Source organism: Macadamia integrifolia, chromosome 2 (genome assembly GCF_013358625.1).
Source record: "Macadamia integrifolia cultivar HAES 741 chromosome 2, SCU_Mint_v3, whole genome shotgun sequence".
Lineage (NCBI taxonomy): Eukaryota > Viridiplantae > Streptophyta > Magnoliopsida > Proteales > Proteaceae > Macadamia > Macadamia integrifolia.
Window position 1 is genome coordinate 41,630,732 of NC_056558.1, and position 27,140 is coordinate 41,657,871.

Genomic DNA, 27,140 nt, shown 5'->3' on the forward strand with positions numbered 1-27,140 from the left:
GTGTGATCTAGATTAGGTTTTAGCTGAACTTGGAAGCATGCTTTTAATCTCACAGTTGATTCTTCTCTTTTGGAAGCAGCCCCCCATGTTATCTGTTAGCCTCCTTTTTTTTTAGAAAAAATAACAGTTGAGTGCCAAATGCAATGCCTAATGTAATGGACAAAGATAAACTTAACTGGAGTAACTTTCCAAGGAAAAGAGTGTGTAAGCTTTAGTTTCTTAGGGAGAAGACTTGACTGCTAATAAGCTCAAGAAGTTTAATAAATTCTTAATGACAAGTTTAATGATTTAACAACATGATTGTGTGTCTATCTCGTCCATGGGTACATGATATAGATAGCATTTGCTACAAATAGTTGAAATTTTAATTCAATTTTTAATTCATAAAGCTAATAAACCAACATTATAATCACACTTCTTGAAGCCGTCTCCTAAAAAGAAATGAATAGACCATTCAAAAAAAAATATTTTATGAAAATCGCTAAATTGCTTATAAGATCCTATAGAAATTCAGAACCCATCAACCCTATACTCTAAGTCTTCGAATCACTGAAAATCAAAAGAGAGGCACTATAATGTTCTATCATAGTTGAAAGATACAAACAAAAGTTACATGTCAAAGGACGACTAAAAAATGTCATAGGGAATAGTAAATATCTAGCGAGGGGGTAAGGGAGGGTTCATCGGTAACGTAATTTACATGAGAATCCTAATGTGTGTCTATTTTTTTTTTTTCATGGTAAATTTGTTGGCTAAAAAATATTCCAAATTAACAAAAACACAAAAATTTGTCAAATTTGAGACATTTATAGTTTATAGCTTCTTTAGAGTTATTTAAAAAGAAGAAGAAGTAGTCATCTTTAAAAGTAGTATAAAGTATAGGACTGAGTTTCGCTTCACCGCAGGGCTCAAGGGTGCTCAGATGGGAACTAGGGGCATTTTTGATCCCGTATTGTAGAGAGGCGAGGGCGAGTAATTATGACCCTAGGATGGGGGATGAACTTGTTGAAACGATGTATATGTGACGAGCTGCTGTCGAAGTGAAGATCCAATTACTTGTTGCAATGTCAAAAAAAAAAGAAAAGAGAAGATCGAAAGAGAGAAAAAATAGCAGTTATGATGAATTTTAAGTATTGGGCGATTTAGGGCTCCATAGTAATATTCTATTCCAAACTCTATCTTTTATAGACTTCTTTTGTTACCGTTGGCGAGTATCAGCAACCTAATCAGTTAGGAATCACCCTCCCCAATTTTCTCTCCACATCCCTTCTTGTACCGGATATAATCGAAAAGTAATGTTAGGGTGAGGCCAACATGGCCATACCACTAACATCTCCCACTTGGCTATGCTGGCCGAATGCACAATATCATATCACTAACACTCAATTCCTATTCCAGACTTAGACTGTTCAAACTCTAATATATATTCCGAACATATTGTTCAATTTCTAGACTCAGACTGTTCTAGGTCCCATTAAATTTACATGCTTAATGTGAGCTTTTGCACGAACTCCCTTTGTGAGGGGATCGGCTACCATATCGCTCGTAGGTATATAGGTTACTTTAACTTCACCTTTTTCTACTATATCTCAAATATAGTGGTACTATATTTCTATATGTTTCCCCTTCGAGCTATTTGCACCATTGTGTATTAAGCTTATTGTTGCTTGATTATCATACAATATTTTCACTGATTCATTTACAAGATCTAGCTCAAATTTATTTAAAAACCGTCTTATCCAGACTTCATAAGTACTTACCGTACAAGCAACATACTCAGCTTCCTATGTGTACCTAGCAAAACACCCTTATTTCTTGCTACCCCAAGAAACTGCTATACCTCCATCTATAAATACATGACCAGAGGTAGACTTACAATCATCTTTGTCACCTCCAAAGTCAGCATCGATGTATCCAATAACCTCAAGCTTTTCTACTTGAAAATGCAACTACAAGTGTTTAGTTCCTTTAATATACTTCATAATCTTTTTCACATCTTCCCAATGGGCAGAGCTAGGATTAATTTGGTATTTACTTACCAAACCGACTGGATAGGCTAAATTCAGCTATATACACAACATTGTGTACATCAAACAGCCTACTGCCTGAGCATAAGGTACATTCAACTTTTTCTATCTTTCTTGAAGACATTGACTTTTTGATAAAGTCTTTCCCAATACTATTGGAGTGGATGAGGGATTACAATTCTGCATCCCGAATCTTTTCAACACAGAGTTCAAGTATTTTTCCTGACTCAAACACAATCTATGTTGTGTTCGATCTCTAATGATTTGAATCCCTAGAATATAGGATGCTTCCCCCATATCCTTCGTTTCAAATATGTTACTAAGTTCATACTTGGTTCTGTTTAGCATATCCAAGTAATTTCCAACTAATAGTATGTCATCAACATACAAGGAGAGAATAGTAAAACTACACCCACTCTTCAAAATATATATACAGTTGTCAAACTTGTTTGCCACGAATCCCAACTTAAGGATCGTTTTGTGAAATACTAGGTACCACTAACGTGAGGACTGTTTTAATCTGTACAAAGACTTTTTAAGTCTACATACTTTATTTTCCTGTCCCGAAATAATTCTGAGTCTAAATGTGCGACAAGTGCCAATATCAATCTAATAGAAGCAAATTTCGCTACTTCTTTTACATCTGTGGCAACTGTATGACAAAATGACTCACATAGATAAAGGTAGTAGTCATCTAAATAAGTTGGGGGTGCTCTAGTTCTTTTATTCCCACTTATCCTAAGTTCCGAGTCTTGTCCTTGATGATCACCTTGATCTTTAGGAACTTAGATTCCTTGATAAAAAAATTCCTGGTTCCTCTTGAAGGTCAAAATCATAGTAATCATCAATATGCAGGGGTTCTACATCCTCCTGTTGCGGTTCCTCTTCCAGTTTCTCTAGAAATTCTGCATCATTACTCTTAATTATCCTTTTTTTAAGGTGATAGAACCTATATCCCTTTGATCCTTTAGGATATACTATGAACTTACATTTGATCATTCTAGAATTCAACTTGTTTCTATATGGCTTAGGTATTAGTACATGAGCTACTGATCCCCACTTCCTTAGATTTTCTAAGTTTGATTTCCTACCTGTCCACATTTCATAGGGAGTGGTTTCAATAGATTTGGTAGGAATTCTATTCAAGATATAATTTTTTGTGAGAATGGCCTCTCCCCAGAATTCCTAAGAAAGAGAAGAATGTGATAACATGCAACGCACTACATTAAGTAGTGTTCTATTCCGTCTTTCAGCCACACCATTCTGTTGTGGTGTGAAAGGCATGGTCTTTTGTTTAATGATTCCATATTCCTCATAGAATTTTTCAAACTTTGTGGAGTTATACTTTCCACCATGATTGGTTCTTAGAACCTTAATATTCCTTCTCAATTGATTTTGTACTTTAGTTCTATAGCGTCTGAAACATTCAAATGCTTCAAATTTCCTACTAAGAAAATAAATATATCCATACTTGGATAAATCATTTACGAATGTCATAAAATAAGTTTTATCATAATAGGTACTCACACTGAGTGGTTCACAGATGTCAGAGTGTACCACTCCAAGAAGTTCATTTGCTCCCACTCCCACTGGAAAGGGTTTCTTGGTCATTTTACTAGAGAGACAATATTCACATCTATCATATTATACTTTAGACAACTTAGGAATTAACCACAATTTAATTATTTATTGTATTTTCTTAATTCCAGGGTGTCCTAATCTCATATACCACATGTATGAATCAACAAGGTTTGCACAATATTAATATAAACTAAAGACCCAGATTCATTTTCATTAATATTACTAGTGGTTACATTTGAGAATATTTTCAATAGTGAAAAGTAAAAACAAGTCTTGCTCAAGGACAAATCGTCTTCAAGCAAAAGAACAACCATGTTTTCCAATGGTGATCTTAGTGCCTATGAAGCACACATCAAGGCCCTTCTTAACAAGGCCGGTACAAAAATAAAATTCATTATTCATACAAAAATTAGCCTTCCCGAGGTCAAGCACATAGTCTGCAACACCTCGAACTTCGTTGTATGAGTTGTTGCCCATAAAGATCGTCACCAGGTGCAAGAGGCTTCATCTCTTGTTGTCCTCTTGTGGTCCTTGCAATGTGACGTGTCGCACTTGAATCGATCCACCACCCCTTATATTGTTCTCCAGATAAATTGCACTCAACTGTGCCAATAAACTCTTTCTGCTTAGTGTTTGGTAGTGGTGCGGGTGCAATAATTGTTCTTTCTCTTAGGGCAAGAAGCCCTAAAATTGCTGAATTTTTCACATTCATAACATGCTCTAGGTGCCACATTTTGAAAGTTCCTGGACTTCATTTTTCCTTTCCTCTTGAACTTATTCTGGTTATTGTTAGGGCGAAGCTGGTTGTTATGGGGACGAAACTGGTGCTGATGTGCCAGTGATTCCACTTGGTCAATCTTTGGCTGAGTTGGGTTTGATTGAGTTATGTGTAATTCACCCATGGAATTTTTCATCATACACTATTGATAGTATTGTAGTTGTTCGGAAAGTTTATCAGTAGTGAGATTGTCCCCCAGGAATCTCAGTGTAGTTTATGCCATTACCCAAGAAGGGGGCAAATTGTTAATGATTGTGGATACTTGGTAGTTATTTGATACTTCTGATCTTATATCAGCCAAGTCTTGAGCCAAAACAAGATTTTTGTTGACATGATCCACAACACCATCACCCTCAGTTATTCTACAATTATTATATCAATGAGTCAGAAGCTGAGTGTGAGTTTCAATTTTTACATCATACTTGGCCTTCATAGCTTTCATTGTTGATTTGGTTGTTGTGTTTTTGTTAAAAACCTTCATTAAATGGTCTTCCATTTTCAATATGATTATACTTCGGGCTCTCTTGCCATCTTCAACTCATTTTTCCGCAGCTTTAATCTCTGCAAGGGTAAAATTATCCCCAACCATGGGTTTTGGTTCTAGAACATGATCCATCTTCTCGTATATCAATACATGTGTGATTTTCATGTTTCAGGTTTTATAGTTCGACTCATTGAGTCTCTCAAGGTTGTTGATTTCATGAGACAAAGGTTTTCCAGCCAGAATGATGTTCTCAGTCTGAACTCTGCAAAGTAATTATGTGGTTCAAAGGAAAGCACGCTACCCCTGGTCTTAACTCTGATGAGTAGTATTGAAATATCTTAAGAAGCAAAATAATAATAAAAAAAAACGTCGGTGGTTTGTTCTGAAGAAGATGTGGCAGTAGCGAATTGCTTCTCACTCTGCTGACTCAAGTAATCTAGAGTTGAATCGCCGCAGGTCGAGGGAGTGAAGGGAGGGAACTCCCTATTTAGTTTCCCCTAGTTGTCACCAACAGTGAAAAGGGCTGCAAATTCTTTATGGGAGAGAGGCAAGGAGAGAATGAAGATCTCACGACTCTGATACTACTGTTGAAACAATGCATATGTGACGAGCTGCTGCCGAAGTGAACATCCGATTACCTGTTGTAATGTCAAAAAGAAAAAAGAAGACTAAGAGAGAGAGAAAAAAATAGCAGTTATGATGAATTTTAGGTATTGGGCGATTTAGGGCTCCACAGTGATTGACTCCTATTCTGTTCCAAAGTCTATCTTTTATAGACTCCTTTTATTATTGTTGGAGAGTATCGGCAACCCAGTCACTCAGGAATCCCCCTCCACTATTTTCTCTCCACATCCCTTCTTGTACGGGATATAACCGAAAAGTAACGTTAGGGTGAGGCCAACGTGGCCATACCACTCCACAGGTTGTGGAAATCTTTCTTGTAAAGTATGACCCATTGAATTTATGAAGCCATAATGATTCTTAATTTATGACCTAATCAAATAACACATCTTCTTGGAACCTTTTCCTTTTTCATCCATTGTGTCTGAAAGCTTTTGTTAGAAATTAATTTAAGAATTTTTTTGTTGGGTTAATTTAAGATTGCTTGCAAGGGTTCACGCTAAATTCCTAATTTTTTTCCTCTCCATCTCCTAACTAGGACGTGGAGAGTGTAATTTTTCAGTTTACTTGTCAACCTAACCAAGTTTGTAGATAGGCTAGTGGAAGAGTGGACAAGCTGAAGGACGGGACTGAATAATTGTAATGAAAGCCAAAGTTAGTCACCTAATTTGCTATAGCAAACAAAAGCCAGCCCGCACTGTCCATAGGATAAGATAAAGAATGGCACAAAAAATAAATAAAGGAAAGGCGATGCATAGTACAGCTAGCCAAAGATCTCTTAATTTGATGCCATGAGTTGTCCATAGTATATGCATTTAGGGGTTACAAGGTGTATTGTGATTTTGTGTTGGACAGGCCAGAAAGGGGCTCAAGTAGCTCCCAAGTGTGAAGATTGAATAAAGATTTAATTCGAGTACATAGTTATAGTACGTGTAGATAAATATAGAGAAGTAGGCTCATATATTGTTTACAAAAAAAAAAAAAAAAAAAAAAAAGATGCAGGCTCATATAATTGAAACCAAATTCCCAGAAAATAATAAGAATAATCTAATAAAATGATTAAGGGAAAGAACATAAAAGGGAGAATCAAGGCTATATATATATATATATATATCTATATAATATATATATATATATATATATCTATATATATATATATATATATATATAGAGAGAGAGAGAGAGAGAGAGAGAGAGAGAGAGAGAGATTAGCTAGAAAACCATAGCTTCAGGCTTTAGTTGAGTAAGAGGTGGCGGCAGAGAAGACAAGAGCGACGGAGGGAGAGCCAAGCTGAGATACAAGACGAGTGGAAGACGTGGCCACACGGCATCTGTTTGGCTGCTCCTCTGCCTTCTTCTTCTTCTTCTTCTTCTATTGCGGTTAATGCTGGTGGTTGATGGTGGATTAACTCTTCCATGCAAACAGGACAAATATTATCAGTTGAAATGGAGACGACGATGGTGGGCATATTGGATATCAGAGACTCATTTGACTCTGTTCCATAGGTACTTGAGGAGATCTCCTCCACAGCCAACTGTGGCAGGACAAGAGTGAGATCCAGGTCGAACATTCCATCCATCTCCATCGGATATATGCTCCCCATCCTCACTATTCCTCATTCTCTAGTCTCAGACTTCCATGTTGCCATCCACACCATACAATAAGATGCAAAGAGAGAGAGAGAGAGAGAGAGAGAGAGAGAGACGGGTTTGACAATTGACAAGAGAAATAGAGATACAGGTTATTGATATATTTGATTGGTATGGATGAGAAGTGTGGTTTTCTATTTATAGGAAGTGCGAATTAGAAGACATTTAGTAAAATGTAAATCCTTGTCAACGAGTTGTTGGGTTTGGGACTTGGGCACTTCGCAATAATCTTTGTTCAAACCACCGCACAAAAAGTGACAGTCAAAAAGCAGATCGAATCATAATGAAGATGAAGCTTTCTGTGTCGACATCAATCAATCAATGTAAATGTGAAACACACGCTCTTATCTTAAACTGAGAAAAAATTCTAACACGCGTTCGACCATACGGGATTGTCCGATCAGACAATTCTCTTGCTTCGGGGAGCTATAGGGGGTGCCATTTTTTAATTACGAAGTTCTACCTCTGCAATTCCTCTTCATATCCAACTCCATCCACTTCAGCCAATTGTATCGATTATTATAAAGGTAGCTCTATTCTCCCTCAAATCACATTATCATGGAAGCTCAGTGGATTAAGAAGAATTTTGATGGAAATATTATTAGGTGCATTTATAAGTTAGCATTTTGTACTATTATTGCTCACATTTGGAAAGAGAAGAAGTTTCGTATAATCTGAAGGCAATAAGACAAAGACGATCTAATCTATTATTATTATTATTATTAATTTTTTATTTTATATTTGTATAGAGGAAAATTTACTATCAGTCCCCTACACTTGACCTATATTTACTAAAACTTTCCTACGTTTTACTTTTTTACTGATACTCCATTGCATTTTGATTTTTACATCTCTTTCTCCCTTACTCTTTTTAAATACCCAGATTACCCTTCCTTTCACTTATAACCTTGTACATTTTTTTCATATTGATTGGTTTAAAATATGATTTGAACCAAACCACTTGCAAGTTTTGTCTCATCCAATAATCAAGTATATTGACATAGCTGATGTGTCCTTAAAGATATTATTTATTTACTGTTATTATTTTTTATTTTGTCTCATCCAATCATTAGGGATATTTTTTTATTTATTATTATTATTATTATTATTATTATTATTATTATTATTATTATTATTATTATCACAAATTTAGCAATCTATTTTTTATCAGTATTAGATTGGTATTGGTCTCAGCCAATCCAAGGATTAAAAAAAATAAAAAATGTATGGCACTCGATTAGAACATTTGATACCAATATAGATATATATCAGATACAAAATTAATCTTTTTTGAATTTACAATATCCTTGATATTTTTTTTTTTCCCAGTAGTGCTTTAGTTCAAACCATGTTTTGAATCAATCAATTTGAAAAAGAGTGTAGGTTACAAGTGAAAATGAAGGGTAATCTGAGCATTTAAAAAGAGCAGGGGAGAAAGAGATGTAAAAATAAAAAAGCAGGGGAGTATCAGTAAAAAAGTAAAAGGTAGGAGAGTTTTAGTAAATATAGGCCAAGTGTAGGGAGTGATAGTAAATTCCCCTTGTGCAGATGTGAAAAACTGTTGTAGAGCTGTCATTTCGACAGAGAGGAAATCTCCTAGGAATTTACTCATTTTCGAGAAGAGGGGCCCATCCATTATGGGTGCTAACATCACAAATGAAAGTAAAGCCGGTTGTGCCGAAAAGCATAAAACAGGGAAATCCTAAACTACTGTGGCCCCATGAGCCACTACTCCTACTGGTCTGTCTGATCCTACTCCTAATTCTGATCCTGGCCTTGGTTCTATGCACAAGATCTGTCAAGGGAATCCCAAGGTAGAGGACTATGTCCTTCATCTGCCTCTCCATAGTGGCAACCCGATTGTCAAGGAAGCAGTAACTCCTATCCATGCTCTCAATACAGTTGTCCATTCTCCTGAGGATATGTTGGTGGTATCCAAATGAGCCATCATGTCATTCAATCCATAGGGCCTAACCCCTAGAGCCCCGAGAAGAAGAAGCCACTGTAGCCCCCATAGTACTTGGGGGTGGTGGTGGAAATACCCTTGGAGCAGGTACATGATGCTGGACCGGTGGATCAGCACCCTCCTGACCCTCTTGATTCCCCTCTTGATCCTCCTCCTGGTCATCCCCATTACCACCTCCCTACTGGTCCTTTACATCCATGGGCTGCTGCTCTTCTTCCTCATCTGCAGTCACCTAGTCCACATTAAGGGTCATCTTCTTCAAGGACTCCTGGTTGAAGTCAATAACATCAACCCCAAGTCTCTAATCTTCCGGCTCCACTCTGAAGTAGCTAAACATAACAGTCAGTAATTCTCTATAACAGAGATTCCCGAATCTATGGTCCTCAGCCTTCACCATGGTCCACATCAACAAATAGGGAAGGCGAAGTGGTATCCCATGTAAAAACAATAGGTGACATAGGCTTGCAGCATAAACACCTCATCATAATGCCCACTCATAGGGACGACATTCAGCTGAACCATCCTACATACCACCTTCAGTGTAGCAAGGTAGTTGACAGTGCGGTGCCACCTAAAGCCCTCCTTTGTGAGCACGTTGCCCATCTCAGTTTGGACGTCAAAATTCTGGAACTCATAGGATAAGGTTCTAGGTGGACAGTAGGCCAACTCCCCTACATTGGAGATCCTCAGAATGATCGCCAACTTTGCCTTATTGAAGGAGATATTAACCCCCTTCACCCTCGAGGTGATCCTCATGTCCTCGGTGACACGGTGCTCGCACCGAAGGTTGCAGTAGAAGTAATGCACTAGCCGGGGATAATATAGCCTATCCGGTTTCAAAATCCAATTCCAGCCCAGTTCATCAAACTATTAATGGATACAAAATTGTTGGAAGTCCCTCACTTGCACATACTTTCGGAGATCGACATTCCGATACTCGAAGGTCTCCCAGCGGTCTTGCTCCTCCATAGAGCAAAACCAAAAGTGATCGTATTGCTCCTTCGTGGGCAGAGCCTACTGTTGTTAAGCGGTGGCAAGACGGGGAAGGGCTCTACATCCAAACATGATCATAATAGACAAAAATCAAAACCTAGGTTAGAGGAGAATAACCAAATTAGGGAAGAAATCCCAAAATTTAGGTTAGGGAAGAAGAGAAACTCACCTTGAACACATAGATGGCGGCAATCGGTTGTAAAATCACAAGTAGAGGGTGGGGGATGGTTGAGGTAAGCACCCTTGGCCATTCTTCTTCTTCTTCACAAGTTAGAATAGGGTTTTGTGAAAGAAGAGGGCCCCTGTACCTATATATAGTGATTTCCAATCCACCGGAAACAAGGCCACTAGAAACATTGGACCTGGATTCGGTGACCGTTTCTGATGAGAAATTTCCATCAAATCTGGTCTCTTTTTGTTCCGTTGGAAATAAGACTGATATTTTCGGTGAAAATGTCCTATTTCTAGTGACTTTTCTCACTGTTTCCGGTGGGTATTACAGAGTGAGATCTGATTTTTATTTTGTTTCCTTGTTTAATTTATGCACTCCCTTTTATACATCTGCTTGGTTTGGTATCATGTGTGTCCCATCCTATGCATGTTTACCTAATATGCTTATTTGCACATGTATGAATGACTAATTGGATTCTTTAATAGGAATCATGTCACAATAGAACACCCAATCTTGTTCCCATGCGTCGCCTCCCATTTCCTTTATGTAGAACCGAGGTAGACCACTGAATGTGCTGTTGGCCCCGCCCGTTCTCACGACCCAAGATGTTGCCGCTATAATGGACAACATGGTGCATGAAGTGGAATAGAAGCAAGCTCAACTTATGGCTGGGATTGATACCTAGATCCATTCTGCTATTGAGGCCCGGAATCCACCTCTTGCACCCCCTACCCCACCAGCACCAACCCCATTGCTTGCTGGACCGGCCACTCCACAAACACGTGATGGGATACAAGGACAAGTGCAAGCATAAGCTCAAGTACATGTTGAGGGGTGGACCAATCTCACTAAGATGATGGAAAAGTTCCAAAGGCTTCGGCCCCCATACTTCTCCAATATGGGCCATTGAGATGGATTGGAGGAATGGAGAAAGTCTTTCGGTTGATAGGTTGCAATGATGACTAGAAGATATTATGTGCCGGTTATCAACTTCAAAATAAGGCAGATGCTTGGTGGAGGTCCACTGAGCCCATTTTGAGAGCAACCAACCCAAACCCTACTTGGAAGGGTTTCAAAGAGACATTCTTCGGGAATTACTTCCCCAAGAGCTTTTGGAACAGAAGAGAGAGTGAGTTCTCGCACTTGGTGCAAGGGTCCTATTCAGCACTAGAATACCAACAAAGGTATGAGGAGCTTTATTACTTTGCTCCTAAACATATCCGAAATGATCGGGCCAAGGCCAAGAAGTTCGAGAAGGGGTTAAGGCCAAGTATTAGTTCAATGATGGTTAGACTAAGGTTGCAAACATATGCAGAGGTGGTATAAGTGGCCAAATCCATCGAGGATCAGAACTGAGATAACTTCACAGCACAACAAGGGATGGGAAAGAGACCTAAGGGGTCCATTGATTCAAGGGGAGCCAACAAGCTTTCTAGAGGCCCATATCTCAACCTGGCACCAGTTCAGTTTAAAAAGCCAAAAGCAAGCCAGACCTCCCAGTCCTCTTGGTCTAGTGGCGTATCTCAGTCTATGGGTTCAAACCATAGGAGCTTTTACTATGACCAACCGGGTCACTTGGTCAGGACATGCCCCCACCGAAGGCTGGGTGACGCCCCTTATACTCTACCTCATAGGCCCTAGTAGACATATACGGCCAAAGGCCAGTACAGCCACAACAAGGCCAGAGACCATAGGGAAGGTTGTTCACTATGATAGCAGAAGATGCAGAAGCTACACCAGGTGTGGTGACAAGTACCTTATTAATATCATTGTTGCCTACACATGTGTTATTTGACTCAAGAGCCTACCATTCATTTGTGTCACCGATGTTTATGAGAAAGATGGGAATTCCACCCAAGAGCTTGACTCAGTGTTTGGCTATTAGTACACCCATTGGAGGTGTGGTAGGTCTAAATTATGTATATAAGCCATGCCTAGTGACTGTAAATGGACATGACTTAAATGCACACTTGATTGAGTTGGACTTGACTGACTTCAATGTAATTTTAGGAATTGACTGGTTATTCGCTTATAGAGCTAGTGTGCTATGTGTCGAGAAGGTCAAAATTTTTAGACCCCGTGACAAGGGAGAATTTACCTTTGTGGGCGACAAGCCTTTGAAACATAAGAGAATTATTGTGTCAGCCCTTCGGATGAAGAAGCTACTAGACCAAGGATGTTAAGGCTACTTAGCATCTGTGACAGATACTGAGATAGAGGTTAGACCATTGACCGAGCTAGATATGGTAAGGGAATTTTTCGATGTATTTTCGGATGACTTGACAAGATTGCCCCCGGATAGAGAGATGGAGTTTGTGACAGACCTACTCCCCGGCTGGGCACCGATGTCAAAGGCCCTAGGGGTGAAAGTTTGGCCCTGACAACCCGAACCCGCCCTGGCCCATCCTGAGCCTGAATAGGGTTTGGGCCAAGTTTTTTTACCCTAAGGGTAAGGTTAGGGTTGATGCCTCAACCCGACTCAGCCTGGCCCAAAATTTAACTTTGCATCTTTATAATAGAAATTAAGGCTCCAATAGTTATTTTATTTTTCTATAGTTTTTTAATATATGAGACATGAATGGAAAAAACATGTTAATCAAGGTTAATCCAACCATTATAGAAGCCAAGGTCAACCTAACCCAGGCCAACCTGGCCCAACCCAGCCCTCATAGGGTCAATTAGGGCTGGGTTGGGTTGGTATGAACCCGATAGGGTTGGGCCTAAACATGAACCCGAGAGGGTTGGGTTGGGCCTGGGATGAATTTTGAGGACCTAGGGTTGGGTTAGGATTTTAGGAAACCCAGCCCAACTAGGCCTTGTTTCACCCCTAGAAGGCCCCTTACCACATGACCCCTACAGAATTGAAGGAATTATAGGTCCAACTTCAGGATCTTCTGAAGAAAAGATTCATTAGACCTAGTGTGTCCTCGTGAGGAGCACTGGTACTATTCATCAAGAAAGACAAAAGTATGAGGTTATGCATTAATTACCAGGAGCTTAACAAACTAACCATCAAGAACCAATATTCTTTGCCCATAATTAATGAACTATTTGATCAGTAGCGGGGTGCCAAAGTATTCTCCAAGATTGACCTTAGATCGGGCTACCATCAGCTTAGGATTGAGGATAGTGATGTCAGCAAAATGACCTTCAGATCTCGGTACAGACACTATGAGTTCTTGGTGAAGTCATTTGGGTTGACCAACACACTAGCTGCATTCATGGACTTGATGAATTGGGTATTCCAGGATGTCTTAGAAAAGTTTGTTATTGTGTTCATCGATGACATCTTAGTATATTCCAAGAGTGCAGAGGAATATGTTGACCACTTGAGACTGGTATTACAACATCTGAGAGAGAAGCAACTCTACGCCAAGTTCAAGAAGTGAGAGTTTTGGCTTTCACAGGTGGCATTCTTAGGCCACATTGCCATAGATAAGGGTATAGAGGTTGACCCAAGGAAGGTGAAGGCAGTCTTAGAGTGGGACACACCCAAGAATGTGGTTGACATTCGTAGTTTTTTAGGATTGGCCGAATACTATAGGAAGTTTATTGAGAACTTCTCCCATATTTCTACACCAATGACCTGACTCACACGAAAAGGGTGTGAAATTTGAGTAGCCCCCGATGCTTGTGAGAAAAGCTTTAGAGAGCTATGGCAAAAGTTGGTATCAGCTCCAGTTTTGACTATTCCAATCGGTACAGGTGGTATGGTTGTGTATAGTTACACCTCCAAACTAAGATTGGGCTCTGTATTGATGTAACACGTGAAGGCTATTGCTTATGCATCCTGCTAGTTGAAGGACTATGAGAAGAACTACCCTACCCATGACTTAGAGCTGGTAGCAGTGATTTTTGCCTTACAAATTTGGTGGCACTACTTGTATGGTGAGAAGAGTGAGATATACACTGACCATAAGAGCCTCAAGTACTTCTTCACCCAAAAGGAGCTCAACATGAGACAGAGGCATTGGTTGGAATTAATGAAGGATTATGACTATACTATCCACTAACACCCAGGAATGGCTAATGTGGTAGTTGATGCACTTAGTCAAAAATCACAGGCACTAACTCTTACTTCCCTGACCACCAATGAGCATCTAATTGAAGAGGCCAGAAAATTGGGTTTGGAGCTACTAATGGAAGGTGTCACCTTATCATTATCGGAATTGGTGGTGCAGCCTAGCCTAGTTGATAGAGTTTACTGCAGCTTAGGTTACTGATGTAGAGTTACAGAAATTGATGACAGACTGCAAGGAAGGGAAACAGAAAGACTCAAATTTCTCCTTGATCAAAGGGAAAATTCTTAAGTTCAAGGGAAGGTTGTGCGTACCCAGTGATGGTGACTTAAGAGATACTATCTTGAGAAAGGCACACAACTCTCCTTACTATATCCACCCTGGCAGCACCAAAATGTATAAGGACCTAAAGGGTTCCTACTGGTGGAAGGAAATAAAGAATGACGTAGTCACACATGAGTCGAGGTGCCTCACGTGTCAACAAGTCAAGCCAGAGAGATAGAGACCCCATGGATTGTTACAGTCACTACCTATCCTAGAGTGGAAATGAGAAAATATTACCATGAACTTCGTCACAGGATTACCCCGCACCAACAAGGGCATGGATGCTATTTGGGTAGTTGTTGACCACTTGACCAAAGCACCTCACTTTATCCCAATCAAAGTCACATTCTCCATGGACAAGTTGTCCAAGTTGTATATTGACAACATAATTGGGCTATATGGTGTATCAATTAGCATCAGCTCCGATCGAGATCCCAGATTTACTTCTAAATTCTGGATATGTGTGCAAAAGGCTATGGGTTCATAGCTGAATTTCAGCACAGACCGATGGACAGTCGGAGAGGACTATCCAAACCTTGGAGGATCTGCTTCGTGCGTGTGCTCTGGATATAAATTACAGTTGGGATGAGCATATATCTATTATTGATTTCTCGTACATCAACAGTTATCAGGCCACCATAGATGTGTCTCCATTCGAAGCACAGTATGGTAAGAAATTCTAGACTCCTCTCTATTGGGACAAAGTTGGTGAATGGCATATCCTCGGTCCAAACTTGATACAGGCCAGTAGTGAGAAAGTGGGTGTGATGAGAGAGAGAATCAAAGCAACTCAATCCAGGAAAAAAAGTTTTGCAGATGTTAAAAGAAAGCATCTGGAATTTGGTGTGGGAGACAAGGTATTCTTGCATATCTCCCCAAAGAAAGGAGTGATGTGATTCGGAAAGAAAGGAAAAATGAGTCCTAGGTATATGGGGCCTTATGATATATTGGAATGGATTGGACTCGTGCCATACAAGATAGCTCTACCACTAGAGTTGGACGGCACCCATAATATCTTCCATGTATCCATGTTGAGGAAGTACATACCTGACCTGACTTGACTTATGTTCTCACATATGTATCCTGTGAGTTGGATGAGGATTATACCTACATAGACTTTTCAAAGAATATTATTGATTGAAAGGACCACACCCTCTACAACAGCACCGTTTCCTTTGTCAAAGTGAAATGGATGAATCACCTGGAATAGGAAGCATCCTGGGAGCTGGAAGAAGAAATGAAGAAGCAGCACACTAGTCTGTTTGACTTACCAAGTATGCTCAATTTTGAGGATGAAATTCTTATAAGGTGGGGGGAATATTACACCCGTACCCTAACACGATCTAATTTGGACTTCTGTGATATAGCTCAGACCGAAAATACAAAGTACCAATGGGTTTTGGATCGTGGCAGCTCACTGCAAAAAGGGAAAGGATGACCCTACTTGCCCGTACATTCCATGCCTATCTTGCTAGAGTGAATTCAAGCCTATCGACCCTAGATAGTAAGTGATCCGACACCCTACACCTAAGTCCTGGCACATAGAAGACCATACACACAACCTAGGGCAACCACCCGTGGAATGACTAAGGGGGGACAGCAGGATGTCAAGGCACAACACTACCTTGACCACCAGAAACAAAGCCACCGAAAACAGTCTCAGCTGAATCCGATGACCCTAAATCCTATGGCCTAACAGACTGCTGCTTGGGTTTTGATGCCCGTGGGCCCCACCACTCGCATCATAAATATCTCTTGATGACCCCACATACTCTCTCGCACTTTCCCCAAAACTTGTACACCCTAAGAGTATGAAGGTGGGTCCACGTGTCCCAAATTACGAAAAATATACACAAATCTCAGTCACAAAACACCATCAAAGTTACGCACTCTAAGTTTAACACTGACAATTCACGACCTGGGGCATTGACGTCATTAGTTAGGTCATCCCCAAGTCTTCTAATGGACACGAGTACATTCTCATTGTAATAGACTAATTCATCAAACGGGTGAAGGCACAGTCATATTCTAAATTCACGACAACTAAAGTAGCCAAGTTCATTACAAAGAACATTTGCAAGCATGGATTACCACAAGAGATAATCTTTGACCAAGGAAACTACTTCTGAGGAGAAGCCAAAAATATATACGACCATCACAAGTTCCAAAGACAAAGATACTCACCTTATCGACCAAACTAACGATAATAAGAACCTCAAGAGAATCATATAAAATTGGCCACAACAAACAATGATTGGGCAGACAAGATACTATATGCATTATGGGCTTACAAGACTTCTATGCGTATATGTATTGGGGAACCCCGTACTCATTAGTCTTTGGTATGGAGGTCATTCTTTCAATGGAATTGGAAATCCCCTCCTAAGCGTGTTCATGACTCCCTGAAGCAGAATAGAAAAAGTCAAGCTACAAAGGATTCAACCTGATTGATGGAAAGAGGCTATATCCATATACAATATGAAAAAGTATCAACAACACATAGCTAGAGCCTTCAACAAGAAGGTAGCCGCTCGTAAATACAAATAGGTGACTTAGTGCAATTCAAAAGAGAAGTTTAAACTAAACTGGTAAGGTCCCTACACTATTTTTGAGATTCTGCCTAGTAAAGCAATGAGACTAGTCGATATAGATGGAGTAGAACTCCCATATCTCACAAACATGGATCAACTAAAAAAATACTATGTCTAAAGAATCAATAAAAGATAATAACTGCATTCAACCTGATCTCCTCAAAGAGAGAGGGCTATGTAGGCATTCTGAGAATGCAAATAAGGTTCAGTAAAAAAAAACCATGGTACCATAATAATGAAGGAACAACAAAGTATCCAAAGATATGGTCCATACCATACCTTTATTAAAAAACAGAAAGCAGCATCAAAGCATTTAAAGTCTCTAAAGTCTAAAGCAATAAAAAAGGAAATATTATGGTCTTATCCAACACCTACTTGGCCTTCACAAGGCATTCTTGCAACTTCTCAATACTTTCTCAGAGATCCTTTAGCTTAGCCTCATCAGCTTCCCTACTCTTGTTTACATTGTCATCCACCTCATCTTTGTCACTCTTTTGCTTCTTAGAAATAGGTCCTTTATCCGACATTCTCTTTTAAACACTCTTCCCATTCTATGTAGTGTTCCTCGGGTGAGGCATCTCCACGTATGATCTTTCATAAGTGAGAAACCACTATAGGTACTCATGAGTGGTACAAATAACATATATGAACTTACCATCAGTTAGTAGCCCACAGTTGTGCCAAGCCTTGCTATATGAGACCCCACTGCACAATTTCAGGAAAGTGAAGCTCCTTCAAATCCTTAGAAATGAGTTGCATGAGATGGTATTGATGTATGATTATACTAGGCAAGTAGAACAAGGTACGGTTTAGCCCCAACATCCTCACATAGTCATAACCACCTGAACTTATCATCGATTTTTTCTCCAACCAACAACAGACGTGCCAATGGACTTCCCAATAGCACACACTCTTGAACCCTGTAACCCCCTATTTAAATGTGTAGTCATCCTCAATATTGGCACGAGACTCGTGCAGAGATATATGAAAGCGTGTCTTAACAAGAGGATCCACCGAGGCTAGGCATTCAACAAGCCAAATTTGGGGCAATGATGCACAACATCAGTTTAGCATATACCAAAATATCCTTACAAGCACAACAATGATGGGAACGAAAGTGGGTTACCTGAAGTAGATAAGGGCTCCACACGAAAGATTCCCTATGACAGCACTCTCCATAACTCATTCAATCTAGACCAAGCATCTTAGGCAATACAACTGGTATGATGTCATACCTCTTCTTCAATTGCCTCACAATGTCGATAATGATGAAAGAAGCACCGCGATGACCTATCATCAAGAGATAATGTGCAATAACACAGAAAAGGAAGGTGTCATCACAATAGACGTTGTAGTGTTTTGTACCTAAAGAATAACGGTAAAAGCACTTGATAAGAGCGTAAACACCAATAGCATGTCCTAACATGAACTCCATGAGTTCTTAGTCAAACAACCCAAAGAAGTTCAGGATGTCCTCAGTGCAATCACGCTTTACAGATGGAACAATCATTGCACTCAAATGAGGAGATAGGAAACGATGCTTGAGTTCCTCATTCGTGGAGCATATCTCACAATCGTTGAGATGGAACATGTGGAGATCACGATCCCACCCTAGCTTCCCCAAAGAGGAGATTCCAGCTCAACTTGATATTTTGCATCTTAAATATGGGTTGAAGATGGTATCGGCCTAAAACTTCATGGTCCTCTTTTACCATATCATTTATCCACTTGTTCAAGGCTTTGTCCATTATGAACAGCTACAGAAACACCAAGCAAAGGATATAATAAACATGTACACAAGAAACATCCAAGTTAGAATACTTGAATGAGCAAGACAAAAAAAAACAAGCACGAGAGAAGGGAGGAAAACCCAAAACAAGGTGTAAGAGTTCTAGGACCTTACAAAAGGAGAGAGAAGAGATCTACAAGTCCAATTTATAGCATAAACCTCCCACAAACCTGTCCATCACTTCGGAAAGGAAGGTTTTAAAATTAGAAAGTTTCAAAAAGGGAAGCAAATCTAGGCAAATCCAATGCACGATATAGGAAATCCAGCATAGTTGGGACATAACTGATGATGTCGGCCCTAGGCAACCTGTGTTAGATCCTCTTCTCATCTTCAGATCATAGAATTTTATAGGTGCCAGAAAAAAATCGACGCCATCTGGCCCCGGCTTGACATGATTTGAGCCATACTTGACTCCGACATATAACAATTGAAGTCGGCCTTGAATCCCACCGTCGGGCTATAGAATTTACAAACTGGCAACGCTATTTAACCCAAGCTTGACACCCTTTGAATCATACCCGACGTCAGCCCCATTCCAAACAATGTCGGATTGGCACAACCAATGTTGGGCTAAGCCTGTACATAGACAAATTGCTGAGCTTAAGTCTAGAAGCCCTAGGTATTTACCGCCCTAACCTTGGCTATTTACCGCCCTCGCACATGTATCTATCCCTACTCTAATCATCTAAGGGGTCACACATGGTTATCTACATTTCGAATAGAAATTCCTCCCATCTACGGAATAGTGCAAGTAAGAAGGGAAAATGACACGGGCAAGTACAAAAGTTAAATTCCATTACTTGGGGAATTAAAATCTCCGAATATTTACAAAAAATGACCAAACTGTCGTGCATTCCAAGTTTCTAAAAAGAAAAAGAAAATTGACCAAATGGCCATACAAACAAAAAGAAAAGCTAAACTACTCGGAGTCCTCAGAAGCCTTGGACCTTTGCTCCCTCCAGGCATTCACCTCGGCACTGTCCTCTTTCTCACTCTCGTCGTGAGCTACCTCATCACCCTCACACTCCATGGAGGCTGCCAACATGCCCTCACCAATTTTCTCATGAAGCTTTGTGATTGTGTCCTGATAGCCCTTAATGTCCAGGAACTGGCCTCCTTTCATGCACTTGCAGGCTCCGCACAACCCCATCCAGGCTTGGAGACATGTGGAGGCCTATTTCGTAGATGGTTTTTCATTTAGGGTGATTTTCTAGAATACATTAAGAATAGCAAATATTGGGGGCTGAAAAACATGATATTTGGAGTCGCCTCCTAGGGTGAGGACCTAGAACTAGAAGGGTGAGCTTGACCCATAAGGAAAGGTCTAAATATTTGTTTGATCTAGCGATAGGGGTACATGTCAGGTAGCAGAGTTGGGAAGGTGTTAAGAACCCATTCCACCTGTGAGGACCGATGGGGTTTTGCGAACCTCCCCCACTCCCGGAGATGAGCAAGCGGATTAGGTCCAACAGTCTTTATTAACTAGGAGTCGCCACCTAGATTAGGGTCTAGGACCTATTGCTAATTGAAAATGAAATTAAAATGACTCCATCAGAACTGTTTAACCACAGGTTAGGGTTAATGTCAAGTTGCGGTCTGAAGAAGGGATTAGGCACCTCGGTCCACTCGGTAAAAACAAGACTTCAACCCTAGGTCTATAGAGCTAAATTCTAACACTCCCCTACTTGCCTATAATTACTTTAACTCTCCTACCGAAAACTTCTTTTTTTATTCCCCCAGAAAAGTAAACTCCCATTTTATTTTCACTTAGTGCTTTGCAATCTCTCTCTCTCTCTCTCTCCAACGTTTTTTCCATCTCTTCCCACGAGCTCTACAAGCAGGTGAAAAGGTAATGGAAACCCTAGCTCGTCATTGTTGGAGTCAGGGCGGACTAGAAGAGAACGATGGAAATTGGATTGGCAAAGGACACCGGATATTTGAGGAGCAAGTTGAAGTTGTGAAGGATGGACAAGAGGAAGGAGAGGTCATGTCAAGGTCTCTCCACATGAGGAGCAAGGGTTGAGCAGAGTTTTGAGAGGAGGTCATGGAGGAGCAGGTTCTACAACCTGTGGGGGTAGTCAGGTTCTCCAATAACATGTTGGAATCCCTAGGAGTAAAACCAAAAGAACATGATAAGTAAGAAGCAATGTGCCTAATATCTGAGATAATCGATGAGAAGGACCAAGGCAAATTTCAGTCCGTGGTTGACGGAAATCTGTAATTCCCCAACCCTGAGATATCAAAGAGGGAGCAACATAGGGAGTAGAACTTAGTGCCGATCGCTTGCCAATGGCTGACGAAGGAATTGATGGTGAGGGAAGATAGGAGAGGGAAAAAGTTGTTAATGGAAATAGAATTCAAAATTTTAAAAAAATTAAACCCAAAAAGGAATGGTTTTAATTATATCTACCCAAAAGAGCTTTCTGCTACCATGACCAATTATACATTTCTTCTAATATAAAAAAAAAAAAAAAGGATGCAATGATTGATTTGTATGGGAGTTGCGGCATTAAGTAGCCACCATGTCCTCTTACAAGGTGTTAGGTTCTGAGTCAAATCTATTTTTGTATGAAACGAAATAAACAAACAAAAGTTGCGCGCCCTGAGGTTTGGTAAATTTTGGTCTGTAGCTTCACCCAATCCAACCTCAAATCGGATTAAAACAGAAACTTAAAACCTTAGGCATTTCAGACAAATGGACTTCTGCTTCAAGTGAGGAAGTCTTCTTCTGTTCTCAGTGAATTCCCTACCCATGTTACAATCCACTCTGAAGTAAGAGGTATATAAAAAAAAATTAAATAAATCTAAAAAAAGAATAAATGATTTTAATTTTTGCAACTGACATTCAAAGGGAAAGGAAGGAAAGTAACTTTCTAACCTAGAAAAGAAACTTTTGAAAAAATTATTCCATGTGATTGTATAAATTACTTAGTTTTTTTTTTTTTTTCTCATATTGAGTAATGAAACATTTTAAATGTAATTTTTATTTTATATTTTATAGCAAATGGATTTTGAATGTAAAATAACTTGAAATTTAATAATCAAATATGGAATGATTTAGAATTAAAGATATAGTTAAATGGGATGAGATAGTGATTACATATTTTTTAAGTACGGAAATTTCACTTCCCTTACCTTTAATTCCTCTTGCAACCAAATGGAATGATTTTGCTTCAATGCATGAAAAATAATTTAAGAACTGCCATATTTAATTCTCCTATGTTCCTGCTTCCACGCAGCATGCCATACTATATACGGTTAATTTATGGCTTGGACTTTCATTTTAAAGACAAAGCAAAGTAAGTGACTTTCCAAGGAACAAGTTTCTTGTTGTCTCCTGGACCTCCCATTCTCTTCCTTCTTCCCCAATTTTATTTTATTTTTTTACCTTTGGGCTTGTAAAATCTTCTTCTTTTCTTTTCTTTCTTTTTGGTAATGAAGTATATGTAAAAAAAAAAGTAGGGAATTTTTACGAAGTGAACTTGAGTTTTCACTATTCCTCAAAACAATAAAGATTCTTTAACTTCCTCATTGCCAGAGACCAGAACTTTAATCCCGCGTGCCAACTGAACTCACTCTGCTTTCCTTATCTTCCAATGGGTGATTTCTGTTATAACCTCCTTTGGCACTTCCATGGCTTTCCCAGCCATTCATAGAGTCTGAAATCCAGCTCATTTGTTTGAATCCCAAAATGGGTTCTCTGGTTCAGCTTCTGAGATTTATCTTTTCGGTGGTTTTTGTCTTTCAGAGGTCCATGACTGTAGTTTGTAAGAATGCAGGAGGTGAAACTGTTAAAGGAACTGTTTTGATTAATGGAAGAGTAGGCATTGGAAGGACTGATGAAGATTTCATCTAAGCCACATTGGATTGGTGGCCACCCGAGAAATGTGACTATGGGACTTGTAGCTGGGCCCTTGCTTCATTGCTCAATCTGGTAAGTTAGTTCCACTTCATGTCAATCTCTTTTTAGTTTTCGTTTTTTGGGTTTCATCTCTCTCTCTCTCTCTCTCTCTCTCTCATTTTCGCTTCTCTGTATTTGCTATGGATGAATAATTTAGTAGTAATCTTTCTCTGCAGAAGCTTTTCTTCTGTACTCTTTTCTTTATTTATTTATTTTTTTCTCAATTGTTGATCGCAAATGTAAGAGGAAACACAATGAATTACTAGTTTATGCCATAGTAAGTTCGGGGACGACAATAATACGATAACGGATACGTACGGTAATTAAATGGGTCATACGAAAAATAATAATTTTCAAAAATTCGGTGCAATAAAATGTGAACGACACTGATATGGTATGTGTTTAATACGTGTTTAATACGATTGCTATGTAAAAATCCAGGAGCAAAAATACGGGTTTATTTTGGTATTAAGAATGAACTAAAATTTGTTGTTTACAATTAAATTCTAATATCCCATGCTTTCATGAACATCTAAATTCAATCTAGCTTTCCAATTGGGGATCATTTCTCAATTTTTATTTTTTTTTACATCTAATATTAACTAAGTTTAATCAAGTCTATCATAGCCAATGTTGATTGGTGATCAATCAACCATTTCTATCATAGTAAATAATACCATATATTTGTCAAAATAATAATAATAATAGCATGTGGATAATCATTTAACAAATTAAAATATCATCATTGATATTATCTTATGAAACAAGAAAATCCACAACAACCCCTATTGATGCGGATCTATATTCTAAAACCGGAATCAGATCGCGTATAGTTCTATTCAAATATTCAATAATTCAATCATAATAATCAACAGTAGATTTGTAATTAAGTTAAGATTTTAAATTAGATGACAAAATTATAATTAAATAGACTTTATGGGCTAACGGATAGAAACAAAAGGGTGGACACATAAGGTTCTTGATTAATAGATTTAGGATAAGCTTGAAATGGAGTTAAATAAATGGTATAAGGTAATAAAGGAGAGAGAGAGAGCGGCAATATGGAAAGAGGGGTTGAAATTAATAAAATAAGAAAGGAAGAGGCATGTCATCCACATTTTTCTCAAAATCGAAAAACGTATGGAAAAGGAGAAGTGTTGTTTTGACTTCTGGGGTTGAGTTTTTTTTTTTTTTTTTCTCCAAATTAAACTTATTAATAAGAATAAAACGTATTATACACGTTTAAAGTGTGTATAATATGAGTACATATAGAATACGTGTATAATACAGATTTTTTGGATTGATACGCCAAATTATGACTTTTTGATTGAAATGTTCGGATACGGCAAGAATTTACTAACTGTGGTTTATGCTTGCTCTGGTGCTCTGCTCTTTTGATGGGTATATACTGTGCCTCAGAATAAATTAAGTTCTGACTTTTTATATTTTTTGGTAGAAAAGATCTGACTTTAATGGTTTAAATTTTGAAGTGATGTACACAATGATTTCTAAAGTTTATGCTTTGGTTTAGCATGCAGAATCTTAACAACAAATTTTGTTAAATGTTGTCAAAGGTACCTACTTCTGATGTTGTTCAGACAAGACTATTACTCTTAGTTGGATTTGGCACTCATATTTCACTACTGTTAAAAGCAAGAAAGAATTCTTTAACTTGGTAAAATTTGCAGCTTTTAAGCCACTGAAGCTTAGGTTAGGTGGAACCTTGCAAGATAAGGTCATATAAGAGATTGGACATCCACAGCAACCCTGTCAACCATTTGTTAAAAACAGCTCTGAGATGTTTGGCTTCTCCAAAGGTTGCCTACCTATGTCTAGATGGGACCGACTGAATAATTTCTTCAAAAGGACTGGGTAACAAAAGTTTCTCATTATTTTTCAGTTTTGAAAACACAAACAGTTCTCTTTTAACAATGATATGAACTGGACTGGGTGCTTTTTTTGTTATCATCTCACTCTGTGTTCCTCATTCAGGCAGAGGTAATTTTCGGGTTAAATGCACTCAGTGGAAGGACTCGGGCATCTGATGGTTCATCAGTAGGACCTTGGAATTCCACAAATGCTGAGTCCTTTATATGTTACACAGCCAACAAAGGCTATACGATCCACAGTTGGGAGCTCGGTAAGAATTCACTTATTATTATGCAAAAAGTTTAACCATAATGAAACTGGGATTTGAAGTATGAAGAGTGCAGTTAATCCCTGGGGTAGGGGTTCTCCTCATGGGGGGCCTCATGTTGCAAATCAAAAATGTCCAGGAGACCATCATGGACCTCCTTGTTCTGCTCTAAGAATAAAATCAGTTTACAAGTTTTAATTCTGAACTATTGAAATTGAAATTGTGTGTGGAAAGTGTACTCAAGGAAATAATGATAACATGGAAAACAGAGATGGTGTGCAAAGAACAAATACATTAACAGAAGATTTTTTTTACTTGGTTTGCCCACAAATGGGTTGTCTATGGGTGAAGAGGGTCAGCTTGTGCTTTTCCTTGAATGAAGGGGATTAGAACAACCACTTGATCACAAATGTTCTATATATGTCAGTTGTCTCCTCACCCATTCCCAATCTGTTGGAAAGATCTTAAAATCTTCTTTATGCATCAGGGAACGAATTGAGTGGGGACGGAGTTGGCACAAAGGTTGCAGCCGATCAGTATGCATCTGATATAATCTCTCTTAAAAATATAGTGCAAGATATCTACAAGGGTTTTCATGTCAAGCCACTAATCATAGCACCAGGAGGATTCTTTCATGCACAATGGTTCAAAGAACTAGTAGACAAAACACCCAAATCACTGGATGTAGTCACCCATCACACATATAATCTTGGTCCAGGTTTATCAGTCAGAATGTAGACTCGATTTCCTTTTAATATCCATGCTCAAAATTTTTGTGCAACCTTTTCACATTTCCTCTTCTGGAACTTAGGTGTTGATGTTCATCTGATTGATAAGATCCTTGACCCATCCTATCTTGATGGTGAGGCGCAGACATTCAGTATTCTCCAAAACTTGCTAAAAAGAGCTCCAACTTCAGCAACTGCTTGGGTTGGTGAAGGAGGAGCATATAACAGTGGCCATAATCTTGTTACCAATGCATTTGTATTTAGTTTCTGGTATGTATTACTAATGATTCAAGCTGAAAACTTAACTTTTTGGATATTGCTTCCTACATTGACTAGTTTATGACCACCAAAATAGGTACTTGGATCAGCTAGGCATGGCAGCATCTTATTATACTAAAACATACTGCAGAAAAACATTGATTGGTGGAAACTATGGCTTACTCAACACAACCACCTTTGTCCCAAATCCTGATTACTACAGGTTCTTCTCCAACTTCGAAATTCTTAGCTTCATATCTGTCAGTGATGAGAGCTGGTATTTTCGATTTTCACCGAGTTTCGACTTAATTCAGTAAAAAAATGTCTTTGATAGCTTTCAGGGAACCACAAACTTCTTTCACTAGATTGGATATTTTACCCATACAAAGACTTTCCTATACAAGTTTTGTATCTCCTGTTCAAGGAGGCATCTTGCTAAACCTGATTTGACCGATAGATACATCAATTCCATACCATTATTGCAATTTAAGGCCAATGGAAGTCCAAGACAGTAATTATGGGTTATTGATCATATGATTTTCTCACTGTGCAGCGCTCTCCTTTGGCACCGCTTAATGGGAAGAACAGTCCTATTGACAAACTTCACTGGAACTAAGAACATAAGACCATAAGAGCATATTCACATTGTGCAAAACAATCTGTAACTTGGAGAAGAGTTGTGCAAACGAATGATCTTAAAATCCTCTTTCCAGATTTATTGATTAGACTTCAATCTTACAGGAAGGAATCATATTACTACTGATCAACCTCGACAGTAACACTACAATTGATGTAAGTGTTGCAATTGAAGATGCTGTCCTTAATAAAAATTGTTCAGAACATAATAGAATCATGGGGGAGTATCACCTGACTGCTAAGATGGGAACTTGCATAGCCAAACTATGCTTATAAATGGGAAGATATTGACTGTAAATTCATCTAGGGATATACCTACCTTGGAACCTATAAGTGTAAATTCATCAGGACCGATATCAGTTGCTTCTTTCTCAATTGTATTTGCTCACCTTCCAAATATTGGTGTTCCAGCTTGTAGGTAGTTGGACCAAATGGAGCTATATGGAAATCTTTATCAAACATGAAAAAAGTCGAAGTGCTTTTTT

General features: G+C 38.9%; 1 protein-coding gene and 1 pseudogene across 1 annotated transcript; one reads left to right on the forward strand and one right to left on the reverse strand.

Annotated features, from left to right (window-relative positions):
* Positions 1 to 6,726: 6,726 nt before the first annotated feature.
* On the reverse strand, positions 6,727 to 7,077 carry LOC122065679 (E3 ubiquitin-protein ligase RNF181-like). Its single transcript, XM_042629517.1, has one exon. It carries the CDS (start codon positions 7,075 to 7,077, stop codon positions 6,727 to 6,729), a length of 351 nt encoding a protein of 116 aa, XP_042485451.1.
* A 15,298-nt stretch (positions 7,078 to 22,375) lies between these two features.
* Positions 22,376 to 27,077, forward strand: LOC122089554 (annotated as a pseudogene).
* Positions 27,078 to 27,140: the final 63 nt, after the last annotated feature.